Source organism: Vulpes vulpes, chromosome 12 (genome assembly GCF_048418805.1).
Source record: "Vulpes vulpes isolate BD-2025 chromosome 12, VulVul3, whole genome shotgun sequence".
Classification (NCBI taxonomy): Eukaryota; Metazoa; Chordata; class Mammalia; order Carnivora; family Canidae; genus Vulpes; species Vulpes vulpes.
In genome coordinates this window covers 90,680,549-90,701,203 of record NC_132791.1, presented here as the reverse complement: position 1 = coordinate 90,701,203, position 20,655 = coordinate 90,680,549, and the positions used below count along the sequence as shown (strand labels likewise).

General features: G+C 41.3%; 1 protein-coding gene and 1 long non-coding RNA gene across 2 annotated transcripts in view; one reads left to right on the top strand and one right to left on the bottom strand.

The window, feature by feature from the left end:
• Positions 1-16,055, top strand: part of LOC112920464 (uncharacterized) — a 24,124-nt gene extending 8,069 nt beyond the window's left edge. Inside the window, exons 2-4 of the long non-coding RNA XR_003235070.2 lie at positions 13,428-13,608; positions 14,777-14,886; positions 15,537-16,055. This is a non-coding gene — a long non-coding RNA (uncharacterized lncRNA). The remainder of the gene's footprint in view (positions 1-13,427; positions 13,609-14,776; positions 14,887-15,536) is intronic.
• On the bottom strand, positions 13,804-20,655 carry GCM2 (glial cells missing transcription factor 2). The gene is made up of 5 exons (XM_025999245.2): positions 20,516-20,655; positions 16,875-17,127; positions 16,622-16,734; positions 15,888-16,013; positions 13,804-14,739 (listed from the first exon to the last, which is right to left on the bottom strand). Exons 1-5 carry the CDS (start codon positions 20,603-20,605, stop codon positions 13,804-13,806), a joined length of 1,518 nt encoding a protein of 505 aa, XP_025855030.1. The 5' UTR covers positions 20,606-20,655.

The window sequence follows — 20,655 nt, the reverse complement described above, 5'->3', positions numbered from 1 at the left end:
CTTATAATAAATCTGTGTGTGTTTGTGTGTATAGTACCTGCATACATATGTCCACACATATATGTGTACATCCACACACCTATAGGTGTATACCCTCTTGGTTCTGTTTCTCTGGAGAATTAGGACTTATATAGACCCCTTCCTGGGAGCTTCTGCATATCCTGGCATGAGGTTCTGTGATTCCACAGCTGATTGAGTGGGAGTGGAGAGGAAACTCTAACAGCTTATGATGCCAGAATTATTTAGGGACCAAAAAAGCTGTGAATGGAACTTTTAGAAAATATTCCTATTTGGGAGATATCCTTGCTGTCTATTGAGTCCTACAGTGTAGCAGGTAGCCTACCATCACAGATGTCCAATAAAAAGAAATGGAGATTTCATCCCTTACTCTGTTTTTGTGTTTTAGAATTGATTTCTTACTTTGGGCACCTGGGTGGCTCAGTTGTTGAGTGTCTGCCTTTGGCTCATGTCATGATCTCGGGTCCTGGGATCGAGTCACATGTTGGGCTTCCTGCTCAGCAGGGAGCCTGCTTCTCCCTCTGCCTGTGTCTCTCTGCCTCTCTTCTCTGTGTCTCTGATGAATAAATAAATAAAATATTTAAAAAAGAAGAATTGATTTCATCCCTTAGAATTTCACTTGGAGAACAGATTAAAGAAGAGGTGGTAATTATTGGAGTTCAAATTAGATTTTTCCATTCTTTGCTGGATTAAAGTCAACATATTTATGTTTTTTGAGAACTTCCATATCTACAGTCCAAAGAATACTCTAGAAATTCAAGGTGAAGTGCATGATGTTATCAGCCAGCAGCCATTTTTGATTTATAATCTATTATAAATACCTGAGAAATCACCTTGAAATGGTCTTCCTGGCATTTGCACAAGTGATACAGGTCACTGATAGCATTTGTTATTGTGTCTCCACTTACTACTCCCTTCAAACTTAGCAAATGGCTCATTTCACCAACTCAAGGCAACTTTCTCACCAGAGAACTGAACCTCCAGGGTCCCCTGGCCGTGGCTGACAACCATAGATGTATCTCCAGTATTTCCACCAGCAGTGCAGAGTGTAGAAGCATGTCATTAGCTACCAGACAGCTAGTAACAGAGTAAGAATTATAGATTACTATGGTAAGCTTATCATTTTGATGAGTAAAGTCTTTTATATTACCTTTGCATATTGTTAGTCCTCTTTTCTTCTCCATATAAAATATGTTTTAGTTTTTATGATGCCTGATCTTATATAAATTATTACATTATTATCAAATTTTGTCAAAATAAATCCAAACTTCAAAGTGTGCATGTTCTAAGCTGTGTTTTATGGATAGACAGTTTGTAAGTTTGAATTGAGCCTTTGTACCAAATTAATCCTGAAGGAATCCAAAACAGGGGATGTGTGATAGAAATAGATATTTGAAATGTTGGAGTCTCACCTCCTGTTTCCTTCTAAGGATGTGCTGAGTCCCCTTTTCAGAGGGTTTAGCTTGCTTCGTGGATTCCAAGGCCCATGGAAAAGGCTCTATGATGACAAAATACTTTTGCTTAATCTGATGGGTTTTTTTTTTTTCGGTCTTGCCCTCTTTTGCCTTCTATGGGTTGCTTCTGAGGAAACTTCTAGAATACATCCTATTTTCTGTCCCCCCTTCACTTTTATTTCAGATTGTAAAGCACATATTTCCTACGTTGCTATACAAGTCTTCTGAGTAATTTAGAACATCTGTCTGCAAGCAAGAAGGAGAGATTCCAGGTACCCTAAGGGAAGGATCCTCCAGTCTTCCCACAGAAGGAACTGCCTACTGCATCCTCACAGTGCACAGAAGTGCTAGGTCCAAACACCAGCCCCCACGAAACAGCTGTGCGCACCCTGGTGGCAGCATCCTTTCTTAGCCTCACTATTTGCAATTGTGCGTCAAGACCATGCCCCTAAACTCCACACTGCAGTACTTTTGATCCCATCTCTGCGTGAGATTACATCTAAATATTTCTAGACTTTATCATGTTCCATCTAAGTCTTTTTTTTCTAGCTAAATATCCCTGGTCCCTCATAGCCAACTTTATCAAGTGTGATGGTTAATTTTATGAGTAATTTGGCCAGGCTGTGATCCCCAGCTGTTTTGTCAAACGTTAATCTAGATGTTTCTGTAAAGGTACTTATAGATGTGATTAACATTAAATTGTAGACTTCAAGGAAAGCACGTTCCTCCTCTCAGGTGGGTGGGCCTCATCCAGTCAGGTGATGGCCTTAAGAAGAAAGACTAAGGTTGCCCAAAGAGGCAAGTTGGCCTCAAAACTGCAACACAGAAACCTTACTTGAGTTTCTAGCCTGTTGCTCTATTGGCTCAAGGTGACCACAACATCAGCTCTTGCCTGTGGATCTGCTTGACAGATTTCTGATGTGCCAGGCCCTACAATCATGTCACCACATTCCCTAAAAATCTCTCCTCTCATGCTCTCTCTCTCTCTCTCTCTCTCTCTCTCTCATTTTCTCTCTTTTTTTATATATTTCTAGCAACTTATCTATTGGTTCTGTTTCTCCAAAGAGCCCTGACTGGGCACCTGGGCGGCTTAGTGTTTGAGTGTCTGCCTTCTGCTCAGGTCATAATCCCAGGGTCTTGGGATCAAGTCCCACATCAGGCTAACCTCAGGGAGCCTGCTTCTCCCTTTGCCTATGTCTCTCATTAATGAATTAATACAATCTTAAAAAAAAAAAAGAACCCTAACTAATACACCAAACAACAAACTATTTTCATTTTCCCATTCTCCTCACTATTTTCTGAAAATGGTTCTGGTGACTAACACCTCACCTAATATACATACTCAAGGTATAATGAGCTCAAGGTAGAGCAGTATCGTTTCCACCTTATCCTAGCTCCAGGATTAGCATATGATTAGTGCTTAAGAACAGAAACTTGGCAATAGAGAGAGCTGCTTTTTTTTATAATAAATTTATTTTTTATTGGTGTTCAATTTACCAACATACAGAATAACACCCAGTGCTCATCCCGTCAAGTGCCCCCTCAGTGCCCGTCACCCATTCACCCCCACCCCCCGCCCTCCTCCCCTTCCACCACCCCTAGTTCATTTCCCAGAGTTAGGAGTCTAACTTCTCTGATTGACTTACTTCACTCAGCATAATACCCTCCAGTTCCATCCACGTTGAAGCAAATGGTGGGTATTTGTTGTTTCTAATGGCTGAGGAATATTCCATTGTATACATAAACCACATCTTCTTTATCCATTCATCTTTCGATGGACACCGAGGCTCCTTCCAGAGTTTGTCTATTGTGGACATTGCTGCTTTTGCTGCTTTTAAGAGAGCTGCTTTTAAGCTGCCATCTTACAATTCTGTGACTTCAGTTACTCAACTTCTTTCAGTCTCAGTTTCTCAAATCTCTGGATGAGGAAAGTAATGGAATGCATCATGGTATTTTGTGTTGTGAGAATAAAAAAGATACTCCCCTTTAAGGAAAGAACCAGTCGTCCTTTGGCTTTAGCAACAGGTAATCCCAACTGGTCAATGACTACTTGTTACAGTTACCAGTAAACCAATCGGTAAAGATCACACTTCTTAAAAACAGCCAATTAGCAACAGCCTCACAGCAATGACCATCCTTCTGAAGGTCAGCCAACCAGCAACTGTCTTACCTGAAATACTCTGTCTCCAGAGTTAAATATCAACCCAACCCTAAGACCTGTGCTTCTGAACATTCTCAGTCCCTGAACTTGACATCTTCCCAAACCCTATACAACTCTGCTTTGCTCAGAGACTGTGTGGTTCATAAGCACAGCTCTCTCTTGTTCAGTAATAATTTCAGCTTTTTGTTGCAGGCGTTGAGTGGTGGTCCTATCCTTTGACAAAGGATAAAATTGGGTTGTATGTGAAAAGTATTGAGCATAATGCCGGCATTGAATAATCACTTAAGAAATATTTTGAGTGCTCTAGACCTTGTTTTTTTTTTTTTTATAACAGCTTGAGTTACAAAATTATTGAGAAAATAGCACATACATATCTACATAAATTATTTGGAATTATTCTGAACATTTGTCTCTTCTCCCCCATTTGTTAATTTGTTTATTCAATCGTATATTTATATCAGGATGGATTCATGGATTTTTAAAAATATTTTGTATAATACAAGACTATTTTAAAAATGATTCTGGCTTTGGCCATTGGGACTTCTTTCAGTTGATTTTTGTGACCTTTTGACATGATCCCATTGTTGTAGAGTTTTGTTTTTCTTTGTTTAGCACTTACCTTCTACCACCACAAAATGCCCCAGGCTCATCTTGTCCACCTGGAAGTAGAGGGGGGCTGTTTACTGTAGCTGTGTAAGACTCTGGCACACAGGCAGCAGGCTAAGATCTCCTTAGCCAAATCTAACAGCATAGTTGAGAAGCTTTCCTCTACCTGCAGACTGACCACGGGCAGCCTTTAGTGTTCTCCATTCTCTTCTGCTTTTTGCAACACAAGTTCTCAAGTGTCTCAGCTTCATTCAGGGGTGGGTGTTCAGTGGATGTCCATTCTAAAATTAGCAAGGGAGAATTCTTAGAAACATCATTATATTTTTAAATTTCCAAAATATTATAATGCATGTGATCATGTAGCCTTCACTGCTACATAGCATGTTCTTTAGCATGTCTTCTCTTGCTTACTAGAAATCTCTTGACAGCAGAGACCACATTTTGTGCTTTTTTGTATAATTCCTATACTGAGCACTTAGTATATGGCTGGTGAATGAATATATTTCATTGAATATGTCACAATTTTTTTCAATCATTTTTGCAGATATGTTCTCTAAGATGAACTTGATTTTTTTTTAAATCATAAAATCAAAATGTAAGGTTGTATGTATCTTTATCTTAAAAGACCCTGTTAGAATTCCATGATGAATTGTGATATTCTTGCAACATGGACAGTAACACCCAAAGCAGAAATGAATGGATCTTTGTTTGGAGCTAGCACTTAAGCCTGAAGACAGAGACTTCCATAGATGACTTTTGTACATCCCTTCCTGGTGTCGTAATTCTGGGTGTCCTTGACTTAAGGGGTTTTATTGCTACCTCTTGGCAATAGCCAGAAATGATCTTTAAAAGCATAGTGCTTAGCGTGGTTAAGAAAAGGAATTCAGGTGGCTTGTGGAAACCTGGATCAGTAATATAGCCTATTGAATGGGCCATCTGGGGACAGAAGGCTTTTTCGATTGGGGTTTTTAAACCTCACCCTTAAGAAGCATTATAAAAGAGAATGTTTATTTTTCCTCATGCAGAGGTCTCCGTAGACAGCCAGGTGGCATTTTTACTCAGTGGTGTCCTTCTGGTACATCAGTCAGGAGGGTCACAGGTGGCTACAGTCAGAGAGGGGCTGCTTCAACCTCTTCTCCCTACTCCCGCAGCCCCAGAATGCCTCATGTTTCAAAAGATGTTTCAGACACACCGTAAAACACAGCGTTATATGGGTAGCTCAGCTGTCTGAGAGAGGATCCGAAGATCCAACTCTAATGGGCTGATTAATGGAAAATCCATTACTGTTGTAGGATAAGAAGAATATTTCTTTTGCTTTAACCAAGTGGCATGGAAATATGAATAAATAGGGTGACTGCCAGCGGAAGAGGTTAGTGGTGGGCACCCTGGTTGTCTGTTCTGTGTGGTTTGTAAATAGAAATGTTATAGGGTGATTTTTTGGTTTTTGAAGTGTTTGCTAAATTTATCTGTGATATTTATGCTTTAAAAAATGATAAAAATATTTTCTCTTCCACTGAGTAGACTACACAGTGAAAATAATTTTTTTCCTTATAGAAGTTTAACAACCAAATCATTTTATGTAAAGACACTTTTATTTTTTTTTAATATTTTATTTATTTATTTATTTGAGAGAGAACTTGAGAGTACAGCAGGAGGAGCAGCAGGCAGAGGGAGAGGGAGAAGCAGGCCCCCCACTGAGCAGGGAGCTCGACGAGGGGCTCTATCCTAGGACCCCAGAATCATAACCAACTGAGCCACTCAGGTGCTCCTGTAAAGACATTTTTAATACCCTAGTTCATCAAATCTCATTTACCATATTTTGAACAAGAATGAAATAATAATATCCCCACTAAGTAGGAGTACCAGATAAAGGATACCCAGTTAAATTTGAATTTTAGATAAACAATGAATATTCCCCGTAGGTCCATGCAATATTTGGGATATACTTTTGCTCAAAATATACTTGTGGGGCACCTGGGTGGCTCAGCGGTTGAGCATTTGCCTTCGGCTCAGGGCCTGATCCCCGTCCCAGGATTGAGTCCCACATCGGGCTCCCTGCATGGAGCTTGCTTCTCCCTTTGCCTCTGTCTCTGCCTCTGTGTGTGTGTGTGTGTGTGTGTGTGTGTGTGTGTGTGTGTCTCATGAATAAATAAACAAAATCTTTAAAATATATACAGATATATTTATATATATACTTGTTATTTATTTTGAATGTGACAGGAAATCTTTTATATTATTTGTTAACTTTGGCAACACTATCAGCAAGGCAAATTTTTCTGGAAGAAATTTCAAGCTATCAATATAGCATTTTTAAATTTTTCCTTTTTAAAATTTTTAAAAATTTTTTATTTACTTGAGAGAAAGAGAGAGAGAGAGAGGAGAAGAGAGAGTAGAGGGATGAGCAGACTCTGCACTGAGCAGGAAACCCAACATGGGGCCTGATCTCACAACCCTGAGATCATGACATGAACAGAAACTACGAGTCGGATGCTTAACTGAGCCACCCAGGCACCTCTCAATATAGCTTTTAATAAAATACATTGGCTTTTATTTACACTGTGAAATCAACTCCGTATGATGCATGGAATAGACATGTTGTGTCTGGCTCCTTTCATCTCATTGGCTCACAGCCCATTGCAATCCACCCCATAGAGCCCCATCACACCCCAAAAACGGCTTTTGTCATGGTCAGTGGTGATTTCCATGTTGTCAGATCTAATGGACACTTTTCTGCCCTCATCCTTGACTTCTGTGACCCCCTCCGCTCTCCTGCTCTTCTACCTATCTGACCATTCATTCTCTTTCCTCTGCCAGACTCTCCTACTCTAACTACAAGTGGGGGAATTTCTTACGGTCTATAGAAGGTTCCTCCTTCTGAACCAACACTGTCCAATAGAAATTTCTGTGAGGATGGAAGTATTCTATATATGCATTTATCAGTTCGGCAGTCACAAGCTACACGTGGCTACTGAGGAAATGTGGTTAGTATGACTCAAGAGCTGAATTTTTAATTTTATTTAATTAACTAATGTGGCCACATAAAGCCAGTTACTAACATACTGGACAACACAACTCCAGGCTATCTTGCAAGGTGAGCTATTAAAAAATAGCTTTAGACTTATGATTTCCTCGGTTTTATCTGTAGTTCAGATCTCCCCACAGAGGGTTATATTCATCTGATAATTCAGATGACTCACAGGTATGACTGATTCTTAACTGTTCTTTTCTCAGCTGCCATGATTCAGAGAGTGGTACCACCAGCCACTTGGCTTGCTGAACCTAGAAAATGAGAGCTGCTCTTGATTTCTTTTTCCTTTTCCTTACTATCTCACATCCAAACTGTAAGTAACTTCCATTGATTCTACCTCCAACTTGCATTTTGGATCTGTCCACGTCCTTTCATCTCCACCACTACCACCTAATCTAAACTGTCATTATGTCATGAGTGGGTGACTTGCAATAGTCTATCTGCCTCGGGAACCCCCTTTCAGCCCATTATATACATAGTTTCAACATAATTCTCTCAAAACATGAGTTAGATCATGTCACTTTCCTGCTAATGATTCTTGCATGTTTTGCCATTACTTTTAGAATAAAATGTCAATTCCTTGTTTTGGACTTCAAGAATCTGGACCCTGCTTTCCCTCCCAACCCATCTTATACTGTGTTTCTTCTTGTCCCATTGCACTAGACTTTCTGGGATCGTGTGTGCTCTGCTACCCGAGGGCCTTTGCACTTGCTATTTCTCATCTGCAGTCTCCTCCCCAGCTGTTGACCTGGGCAGCCTTTTCTTACCTTTTGGCTCTTAACTCAGAACTGTAAGGAGCTCTCCCCTAACCACTTATCCCAATGGGTTCACTTCCATTTCTTTATTCTCCATTCTTCCAGCATAGAGACTGTTTCCTCCTTCACATTGTATGCTTGTCTCCTTAATGTCTGTATAGCCCATGAGCCTATGAGCTCTAAGAGGGCAGAGGCCTCGATGTAACTCCCTGCATATATCTAATACGAGCACATTATTGATGCATAGTGGAACTTGATAAATATTTGTTGAATGAATGAATGAGCTCATGCTTTGACTTATGGGCAGGGTATCATATCTCATTTTATTGTTTCCAAAATCCAATTTTTAATTTGTATTTTAAATAGCAACGAGTGGATGACTTGGCTCCCTACCACCTTCTTCCCTTTTTCATTAGATGAACACAACAATAGCATTCAGGGAAAAGTCAGAAATAATAAAGATTAATTACACTGGGAATACTGTCTTTCTTTCAAGTCTCCACAAGACCATATTGCTTTCGGCTTTCTAGAACTACTTGACATGAAAGAGGTTTTCAGGACTATTCTGGCAAATTGTAGACACTGGTTGCACTTTGGAATCATCTGGGAAGCTTTAACTTATGCTGGCTGGGTCTTAACCCCATAGATTCTGATTTAATTGGTCTGAGGTGCATCCTGTATGCTAGGACTGTTAATGCTGCCCAGGAGGTTCTAATGTGTAGCCACAGTTGGAAATCACATAGGAAAGTTGTGGAGCAAAGAAGGGGGGTGGACGCAGTGAGAGACTGTTTTTCAAATATGTTGGTCAGCTGGGAGTTCTATTTGCCATGATGTTCTTAGTGCAACGTCTCACAGATTAGCTAATAGTGTTTTATAAGACTTTTAATTTAATTATTTGTAAGACTTTTCATTAATTAAAAGCCCATTAGCTTTTCTGACAAATATTCCATTGAAACTGTCGGAGGTTAGATTCAACACTCTTCCAGGTGAGTCCACTTGCCGACTCTGCACAATTCATGAGGAGGAAAGAATGACTAACAAGTGCATAACTTGTGTTTCTGTTTAGTGTCCCTTGGCACAGGTGAAGTCACTTGTGGTCATCTGCCTTGACCAAAATGTCAGCTACCAGTCCAGCCTGACCTCCTTTGCTTTATTTCCCTCTGCCCTCAGCAGCCACCATTGTCGTGGGTCTACCTGCAGGCCTGGGCCCTTCCCAGTTCATCAGATGAGCAGAGCAAAGTATGTCAGAAACCTTGGATGCTCTAACTTACACTCCCCATAGTTGAAAGCTAATAATAAATTAGTAAGCAAAGAGTTATTAATAAGTAGCCTTCTTCATAATTAATATTTCATGTTAATAACAGGATGACAACTAGGCCTTTGTAAGTTTCCTACTTCCATGCATTTTCCACAAAACTTGTTGCTCCCTTAACCAATCAGTTTTTCTGAGCATTAGATATGATCCAGAGTGTAAACCCTCCCATGCCTTCCTCAGTTGGCCCTGTTCACAAGAACTGATCTGTGCTACACAGCCACCCTGCTCCATAACCTGGCTCCTTGGAAGATAGCATGGCTGGGGGGCCCTGGCAGACCCTTGAGGTATATTTCTTCACCCACCTCTCCTGGGATAAACTCCCACATCTTGGCTCCTGAGTATTACCCACTGTCTAGACCCTTCAGCCCTGTGATTAAACTTCCAGATGCTAAAAATCTCATATATGTTTGTTTTTCTCCATTGGCCCCAGCTTTATACAATCTCATTGTCATCGCCTTTTACCCTTTCTACCTGAGCCACCCACTGTCCCCTTGTTCCAGAGAAATGTGTCTCACTAATTCGTAGTTCTCACCCATTTTGAACCATTTTAATCATTGTTCAGCATTTCTTTGCAACATCTGTACTGTTGGTTGCATAATATTTCATCATAAGTTGCCTTGCCTTCAAACAAACCAACCCACACCCCCATACTATCTTGCTTTGTCTAGGCAAAAATATTTTAAAATCATAGGCTTGATGTGTTACTTATATCTTTTCCTTTACACATTAAAATACATCTGCAACTATTCACATAAAATATCTGCAGACTATTTAGAATCACCCTGTAACCAGGGTATCCTTGAACCACACTTTAGGAAATGTTTGCTTCAGGGCCTCCACCCTGAGTGTGTTCACTCCCTTCCCTGCCCTGCCCCTTTCTACTTGTCTTATGTGGATGCCTCAGGTCTTGTGTTGGGCATAAATACTTAGAAGTAGTCAAGCTCCCTGCTTGGTGCCAAGTACACATGTGCTAAGTACAAATGGAATTTCACTGATAAATAGCTATAGTCAAAGCTAACATCATGTGGTGGTTAAGAGTGTAGGAGGTGCTCTGAATTCAAGTTCCAGCTGCTATTTACATGTCAGTCACTGCAGATCTCTGGTAGCTCAGAGAACTGCTGTGAGGATTAAAAGCATTAGCATATGTTCAGAGCTTAGAACTGTGTCTGGCCCCTGCAAGTGCCATATAAATGTTAGACATTATTATAAGCTGTGTGTTCAGTCAACAGAAGTAGTCTGAGTGTGCTAGGCATCCTTTCCTTGGAGAAAGAGTTGGCTAGGGAATCACAGGAGTGTACTCATATTCATTTAATATCAAGGCCAGGACTCTATGTATTTATTACATCAGGGTATTAGGGTTTTATGAGTCAGGTAAAAAATATATAACACTCAGTAATTTAAAGTGGAATCTATCTGACTTACTGCCATTGTTATGCAAATTGAGTATTCTATGTGAATAGAATACTCCATTCTCAAAAAAAATTTATGTACTTTGTACTAATTTGAAAACGGAATGATTTTAGTAAGTATTGGGAACTGTACAAAAATTGTGTGCGCGCATCCATGCACTCTGAATGTTTTGAATGTTTTCGGTTACTAGTATAGCAAAGAATTCTTTTTTAAAAACCCCACAAATACCTAGAAATAATTTTTTAAGGATTTTATTTATTTATTCATGAGAGATGCAGAGGGGCAGAGACCAGGCAGAGGGGAGCCTGTGGGGAGCCTGATGCGGGACTTGATCCCAGGACCCCGGGATCACAACCTGAACGAAAGCAGATGCTCAATCACTGAGCCGCCCAGATGCCCCATCTAGAAATAAGTTTAACTGAGAAAGTGAAAGACCTGACCTGCACACTGAAAACTATAACACATTAATGAAAGAAATTAAATAAGATACAAATAAATGGATATCCCAAACTCATGGATCAGAAGAATTTATATTGTTAAAATATCCACATTACTCAAAGCAATTTACAAATTCAATGCAAAATTCCCACCAACATTCCACTGGTGTTTTCCACAGAAATAGAAAAAACAACTCTAAAATTTGTGTGGAATCACAAAAAGACTCCAAAAGCCAAAGCAATCTTGAAAAAGAAGAACAAAGCTGAACGCATTGTACTCTCTGACTTCAAACTGTATTCCAAAGCTGTAGTAAACAAACAGTATGGTATTGGCATAAAAAGCAGACACATAAATCAATGGAACAGAACAGAGAGCCTAGAAATAATCCATAGATATATGGGCAATTATAACAGAGGAGAGCCAAAAATATACAACGAGGAAAGGACAGTCTCTTCAATAAATGGCACTTGGATAGCTACATGCAAAAGAATGAAACTGGGCCACTGTCTTACACCATACTTAAAAATTAAAGTGGATTAAGAATTTAAATATAAGACCTGAAACCATAAAATTCCTAGAAGAAAACAAACAATAAACTCCTTAATATTGGTCTTGGTGATTGTTTGGATTTGATACCAAAAGCAGAAAAAAGTGAGTCAAATGACATCAAACTAAAAGGTTTTTGGACAGAGAAGGAAATTATTAACATAAGGAAAAGGTAATTTACTGAATGGGAGAGAATGTTTACAAATCATATATCTAATAAGGGGTTAATATCCAAGGCACATAAAAAAAACTCATACAAGTCAATAGCAAAAAGCAATACAATTAAAAAATGGGCAGATGATCTGAATAGACATTTTTAAAGAAGATGCACAAATGATCTATAGGTATATGAAAAGATGCTCAGCATCACCCATCGTCAGGGCAATACAAGTCTAAATCACAGTGAGAAATTTCCTCAAAAAATTAAAAACAGAACTACCATGTGATCCAGCAATTCCTCTGCTAGGTATATCTATACTAAGAAAATGAAAATACAAAATTGAAAAGCTATATGCACCCTCACGTAAATAGTAGCATCATTGACAATAGCAAAGACACAGAAACAACCTAATAGTTGTCTACCTATGGATGAGTGAATAAAGAAAATATGGCATATAGATATATTGGAATATTATTCAACCACGAAAAGGAAGGAAGTCTTCTATTGTGACAACATGGATAGACCTTGGGGGCATTATACAAAGTGAGAAGTCAGACAGGGAAAGACAAATACCATGTGATTTCACTTACATGTGGAATCTAAAATAACAAAAAATAGAGTTCATAGATACAGAGAACAGATTGGTGGTTGCCAGAGGTGGAGGAGGGGGAGTGAGTAAAATGGGTAAGGGGAGTCAAAAGATACAAAAGGATAAAAAGAAATAAATTATAAAACTGTTAAATGAACCAATATGTTTTTGTATATTGTAGAAACTGTTTCCCAGGTGATAATATGAACAATATTTTTTCCTATTTTCATTTTGAAATAACTCCAGCATCAACATTACCTTAAAACTTCTTTATTACATTCCATCAAATATTATCAATGACATTTATAAGGAGTAACAAAAGAACAGTAAAGCTGCATTTGAATAAAACATCTCAATTCTAATTCCGAAACTTAATCAGAAAAAAACAATTTTTAGCACAATAATAATCCATTAAATATACATCATAGTTAGGCTCTTTCTGTTATGAAAACATTCATCGATGTTAAGAAAAGCTATTCAGCTGATACTGGCAAACAAAATTCTCTTAAAAACAATTGCACGTTATCATTGCAATATTGTAGATTTTTAAAAAGTTGTAGATATATACTTGGAGATAAAATGATTAAATATATTTCCTGAAGCTCTTTTAATAGAGTGTAAATGCTAAATAAACATTTTAAGAAACAACTCAGGAGATAAGATTGTCAAGATTTCTTCTGGAAGCTATTTTGACAACCCCTAAGTGCCAGATAAGGATTTATGAAATTACCTATGGTCAAATGGGAAAGGGCTTAGAATGAGAACCAGGATTCATGGCTTCTACTCCAGTGAATTTAGATTATTAATCTGCTTATTTGTTCATTTGGGGGAGTCACATTTCAGACCTAAATCTATGTAGTGTGGTAGGTTTCTTTTTTATTCTGAAGATTATTTATTTATTTATTTATTTATTTATTTATTTATTTATTTATTTATTTATTTAAAAGCCAGTGAATGAGTCTGGGGTGCAGGAGAGGCAGAGGAAGAGGGAGAGACAGAATCTCAAGCAGACTCTGCCCCGAGAGTGGAGCCTGACACAGGGCTTGATCTTGACCCTGAGATCACAACCTGAACCAAAATCAAGCTGGAGGCTTACGTGATTGAGCCACCCAGGCACCCTGTAGCATGGTAGGTTTTATAGTGCTGTGCACAACTTTCCCTATACTATCTAAACATTTCCAACCCATAATTTTCTCAACTGATCAGTATTATTATTATTTATGTCTGCTAGATCAATCTCCCAACTCAAACAAGAGATAGCTCCTATCCCACATTTCACTGCACACATGGACACCAATCTTATGCTGTGGCCAGGATTGCTGTTCAATAGTCCTCACTGTCGTAGCTAAAGAATGGACTGACCCCATCTGAATAATTGATTGCAGACCCCAACCTAGTTGGACACACATCCCAAGTCTCTGCTCCATCTGTCCTAGGGGGAGCGGACTCTTGAGGAAAGGCCAAAGTGGGTCTGATGGTTCTGCAATCACCTGGAATTTTCAAAGGCAATGACCCTGCTGGCGAGGCTGCCCTGGCTATTGTGGTTGGGAAGTCCAAGACTTCCGGGTAGATGGACATGGGGATGTTTTCAGAAGCATAGTTACACCCTGAAAGGCTCTTCACTTCCTGTACATTGTCACAGTATTTCAGAGCCGGGGGCTGGTAGGCCTGGTAGGACACCTTGGTGGTGGTGGTGATCACTGTCTGCAGTGCTGGAGCACCTGCTGGGGCAGCTGCGAGGTACCTGCAGGGGAGCTCTGTGTTATAATAAGGGTGAGTGGCCACGGCCTGGAACTGTCCATGGTCAGTCCTCTCCCCAGTTCCAGGTTTTCCAAGAGCTGGTTTCCAGCCATGTTGTTTACTGGTGAAATCAAAGCTTCTCTCAAAGCTGCCGTATGAATTGACGTATTGTAGTGCATTCAGATGAACCCAGTCTGTGTCATTAGGGACATTGCTAGAATTCTTATAAAGGGTGGGATGTGGGCTTGAATTTGTGTAACGAGGAGCTGCCAATTCATAGCTGCAAGGTGGCCTAGGCAAAAAAATTCTTGGGTTTGGATATTTCTGAAAGGGTGGCATTACGTCTCCCTGAAAGGTGGCTAGGTCACAGGTAGCTTTGTAAGCATCGGAGTTTGGGAAGGAAAAGCAAGGCTGCCCTGAAATAGGGAAGCCAGTGTCAGTAATTATATCAAACTCTTCTGGATTTTCCAAGGGAGGTATGTTGCTGAAATGTCCACTGTTGTCTTGATTCTCTCCGGCCTAAAAAAATGATATAAATTTTTTTTTTGGTCAACAGAAATGTAAATTACATGGTCACCCTCACCTGGAACAGTGGCCAACCAACCAAGTGAAAACAAACTTCCTTCCAGTTGGCCAGTTGTGTGTTGTGAGCACTGCACCGCTCAGGTACATGCTTTGGGCACGTGGTCCAAGGGCTGCATCACTTGAGCGTGCTCAGGCACCAACACTATGCTGCCGAATGAAGAGAGTCCACGGTAGCCAGGCAGGCTGGGGCTGAGTGGCAGATGGCTCTGTGGTGCCTGATCGTAATAATGGATTTCTATTTATAATAACGGAGACACAGGCTCCTGCCTGACATAGACCTGACTCTGTTCAAATCCTGACTCTGTCCCTCATTAATCAAACTAGTTACTTAACCTTTCTGAACCTCAGATTCCTAATTTAAAAAATGTAAATAACAGCCACCTCTTCGTAAGGCTTTTGTGACCATTTCATGTGTGTAACTCTTAGAAAGTGCTCAAACACGAGCTTCTCCCGTCCCCAGACTAAAGCCAAACTGGATCAAGTTGCCCCAACTGGAAGTCTTATTTGCTCTGTGTAAATAATAAAAGGATGCTCTCAAGGATGTGCTATTAACTGACTGTTGGTATGCACGTATTTCTCTTTTTAGTAAAACTGGATACCTGGCCCTTATGTCAGGGTGTCAGCACACATCCTCACTATATCATTGACTGTAGAGACAGTTTGCCTTTTTTTTTTTTTTTAAAGGGTTTCATGTTCTTTTTTTTTTTTTAATTTTTATTTATTTATGATAGGAACACAGTGAGAGAGAGAGAGGCAGAGACACAGGCAGAGGGAGAAGCAGGCTCCATGCACCGGGAGCCCGACGTGGGATTTGATCCCGGACCTCCAGGATCACGCCCTGGGCCAAAGGCAAGCGCCAAACCGCTGCGCCACCCAGGGATCCCCAGTTTGCCTTTTTTTAAGAAGAAGAAGAAATTAGAAACCCTATCCAAAATGTGGATTCAATGACATTTTGTTGGAGATATAATTTTCCCATAAAATAAAACCTAATTAATTTGTAGCATTCATATTTTACATAATTAGCAGTGTATTTTGTAATGGAAATGAACACAGACCACAGTGTCATGTCAGCTCCCCATTACCTCTGGTTCTCGAATTCTCTTTTTCTGGGGTTGGTAAAAAGAGGCCATTTGTCTCTTGATGGCGCTTCTTCTAGCTTCCGTCTCTGATTTGCTCTCTGGTCTTGGGTGGTCGTGAACTCCTTTGGCCTGCATTAATAAGGAAATAAATCATATGTTTATTTTGCTGAAGGAAGCTGGTGACGTCTGTTAAAAATTGATTGTCTTTCCCAAGATCTCAAGGTGTTTTTTGTTTTTTCAACATGACAGGGAAAAATGACCAAATAAAACAACATTGAGAATAGAGTTCTTAAAAGATTACCTAACAACCCTTTCCCGTATTAACTCAGCTGTAACTCTAATTTGGTTTACTATTTCTCACCCTTACTGAACATGCAGAAGCTGACCTAATTCCTAGGAACCCAGTAAGGCCCTGGGAGCCCCAGTCCAAGTTTCTTTTTCTTTTCTTTTTTTTTTTTTTTTAAGATTATTTATTCATGAGAGACAGAGAGAGGCAGAGGGAGAAGCAGGCTCTCTGCAGGAGCCCGATGTGGGACTCCATCCTGATCCCTGGGATCACGTCCTGAGCCAAAGGCAGACACTCAACCACTGAGCCACCCAGGCGTCCCCCAGCCCAGGTTTCTGACCACGAAGCTCTATTTGGGTTAGTCCAGAGTTTCTAAGGTCCAGGGCAGGTGGTCTGGTCCCTGTGGCCTGATGAACATACCCACCACACATTGTCATGTGCCCCCACCTACTTGAAAAAATATTGCATTGCCATCAAGCCTCCAGAAGTTGGTTACAGGATACCCACTGTGCCCGCGACAGGGAATCAACTCCAAAGTGGAATGACAGTTGGGGCATGCTTTCTCTGCAAAGCCAGACGGAGAGCAATATTACTAACAACTCAGACCCCAGGTGCTTTTGAAGGAAGCAAGGGAAATTCCTTGGCAAAAGGGAACTCTCGAGTCTACAAGGTCATCCCACCCCATCCTGGCCTTGGGCCCTCACTCTGCTGCTTCAGGCGCGCCTTGTCGCAGATGGCAGGTCGCAGCTGCAGGCGGGAGCCATCGGGCAGGGTGCAGGCCCGGGCACACACCACCACGCCCAGGCACGACTTCTTGAGGATGTGGCCATTGTGGTTGTTGGTGTTGCGCATGGCCCAGCCACTCAGATGGCGCTGGGCCTTCTTCTCGTCGCTGCGGTAGATGAAGCGCACATAGCCGTCCGGCCACTCGCAGAAGTGGTCAAAGTGGGCCAGCTCCTGGAAGGGAGCATAAGAAAGGAAGGATGGACGAGTTGACCAGACCCAAACCTGACACATCACGCTTTTAATTTTTCCCAAGCATGTTAGAATAAAAATTGGTTCTTTTTAATTCCAGAAGTGTCATAAAACCCACAAACTATGCCAATCACATTTTGTCTGTGCCTGCCATTCTGACCACTGGCTACTCATTGATGTTTATAAAGCTCTAAGCTTCCAAATGTACATGTACCAGTTGATCTAGACTTCCAAACTCACACAGACAATAGGTACTACTATAATCCATATTTAATCCTATAGTATAGGGAGGTCAGAGAGGTTAATTGACTTGCCCAAGGACACACAGCTAGGAGACCTGGCTCTAAGGTTTGAGCCCTAGCAGTTTGACTCCAGAGCCCATCTTCCTTACCACCATGGTATACCACTTCTGGGGAGGCTTAAACGTTTCTTTTTGTTGTTGTTGTTTTGTTTTGTTTTTTAGGCTTAAATGTTAAAAATGAAAACATTTTCAAATTAAGCATCAAAGTGCCAAGGCAAAGTGATTGGAATGCTCCATCACTGAAATGCAATTCAGTCTATAAATATGGCTCCACGTTGATCCAGCACTTTTTTCTCCTGAAGTTCTTGCCTCTACCCCAAACCTACCAGTTACATCAGCAGTGATACCCAGAGAGCAACATTAGAGAGACAAGAACAGCTTCCCTTGCTCCTCCCAACTTAGCTCTCCAAGTTTATAGGGACGCTGTGATGAAGAACATAGCCATCAAGGTTAACCCAAGCATGGAGTGGAAACTGCCGAGCTCTGGACCCCTCCCTGGAGCAACATGAATTATATCACTCTCCTCAACAAAGAGCCACATGGCTGAAATAGTAAGTTGTATCTAAAACATTGAGCACTCCTTCAATGTCCATCATGGGTGGTCTTTGCCCATGATAAGCGTTATCTATCTGCAATGTCTTTCTCATATAGGAGTTTAATAAAAAGTTGCCCTTTACTAAGCACTGAATATTTAGCGGGTACTCGCTACAGGAGGGGTCAGCATGCTCGGAATCCTGAGCCAAATCCAGCCTGTCACTTGTTTTAGTAAGATCCACAAGCCAAGAATGACTTTTATATTTTTTAATGGTTGGGGAAAAATCCAAAGAATTAGATTTCGTGACTCATGGAAATTATATAAAACTCAAATTTCAAGATCCATAAATACAGTTGGGACATGGCCATGCATACTTGTCTACATATTGGCTATGGCTATTTTCTGTCTATGGCAGAACTGGGTATTTGGCACAGAGACAGTATGGCCTGCAAAGCCTCATCGTGGAGTATCTATGACCCTCCCCACCACCTTCCATCATGGGCATCCATCCTCACATTTCATAGATGAGGAAGCGGGAGTTAAGAGAGACAACCTTCTAGTGTGGTGTAGCCAGGTTCCACTGGCTTTATTGGTGTGATGAAGGCTCAGAAGAGTATTAGCACAGTAATAAGCCATTTGCACCTCATCTCCCTCCCACCATCCCAAGGAAATTAGATCTAACATTTACAAAGCAAAACTATGCTCAGCCTGACAATTCAGATTTGGATACATCGCTAGTATTATACATTCTAACAATAATAGGAAAATGGATAATTTAGTTTTCAAAACCATGGGGATATTGTCTGAAATCATTGTTATTACTACCAGGCCTCATTTACCTTTTCTCAGAAATATTGTAATTGCCATAAATTAATATATCGGCTTAAGGTAAGTCACAAATGAAATATATAATGATCTACTATTTAAGTTTATACTAATGCCAATATCTTTGTTTTTAAAGTGAACATTTCAATCTAAAGATCTTCATAAAATAGACAATTTTCCAGAAGAGAGTATTCCACTAGCATCCCCCTGTAAAGGTAGAGAATCACCCCCCACATCCCATACCAGCCACTAAAGCAGTGACACTGAAAATGAAGCCACAGAAGCCATATTTTTAAGTCCAAACAAAAAAGGAGGACTCTGGGATTGGGCTTCTTTTGTCCTAATGTGTCAGCACATGCGCACTTGCAGACAAGTATGCACATACTGAACATGACAGAAAATCTGGCTGATAGTTTAAGATTGTTATCTAGTTCCACCACTTGATGACTTAGCCTGAAACTAAGGCAAATTCAGGAACTATCTCAAGGTCATTCAGCTAGTTTGGTTCTTTCTCCTTCCATCAGTGGGAGCAAGGCTAGCATCCTGTTTCTCCACTCCTATTTCCCAATGCACCTGCCCTTTTGAGATATTACACACATCCCCTGTTTAAGAATCAGTCTCATAAAGGACAAATAATTTACATTCGCACAGGAAGTCTGGAAAATGCATGAAAGAGGAGCCATCGTTCCATTATTTGGAAGTGGCTCTTTTTTAAAAGGCAAGATCGGATTATTTTCCCATGAAGATTTTCTGGACGGAAGTCAGAGCGAATGTGGCATCCTCGCTGTGCTATGTCCCTGCTTTCACACAAACGGTACAGGCTGACTGTAAATTAGCAGACTTTAAAACAAGACAAATTCCTGCACATATGTACGTCCCAAACAGCGCTGACCTCTGAGAGGCTACCTGCCTGAATATCTGTATGGCACATTGTAGAAGTTGAATAAATGCCATGTGTCATCCTTGTGCCACAACACTGCTGGAAGTCCACCTTTGCAAATACTTGGGAAGCCACTCCTCTCTCCTCCTACCTACACCCGGGACTTCAAAGTCACTTCTCAGTTTTTGCCTCAAACCGGTATGACCAAGCGTGGAACTGTCCAGCTCCTTCCCTGGACTCCGCTCTAAACTACTCTGTTCCATTAAAACCAAACAAAAGAAAACAAAATCACCCTAAAAGGAGGGGATCGCCTTGTCATTAGAGAGGTAAGCTCAGAAGTTCAGTCCAAAATCCCGATTCCAGAGGCTCCCTTGTCGCCTGTGGTCTGGTTAGCAGGACCGTCCAGGCAGCCACGGGCATCTGCATAAATCACCCAAGTCATGCTAATTGTTTAAGAGTCAGGCCACCGCGATTTATAGTCGCACCTGACAGGTCTGGAGAAGCAGTGGTATCTACATTTGCTGCACCCTCCGCATAGATGTGGATGCGAGGATCACCTGCTTTCTACCGTGGATAAAGAAAAGTGAGGGACAGGCGTCCCGCTGTGGCCAGGTGAGGCCCAATCGGCAGTTCCCAGGGGCCACGGCAGAGACCTGGGGGACACACATCACCACCCCCAACGCTGCCCTTTGCCGCGTCCCTCTAACAGTCGAGGGCTCGCAAGCATGTTGCGGTGGGGGGGTCTCCCCTCGGTCCCTGCAGGAACCCGGCGCCACCAGGCCTCTTCCGCAGGGACGCAGCCAGGTGCGCGCGCCCCGGGTCCACGCACCTGAGGCATCTGCGGATCGTTGACGTCCCAGGTGAGCTCCATCCCGTAGGAGCACGCGCAGTCCGCCTTGCGCCCCGCTTCCGCCAGCATCGCCGCACCTGGCCCGCGCGCCGCCCACGGTCCTGGAAGGTAGGAGGGAA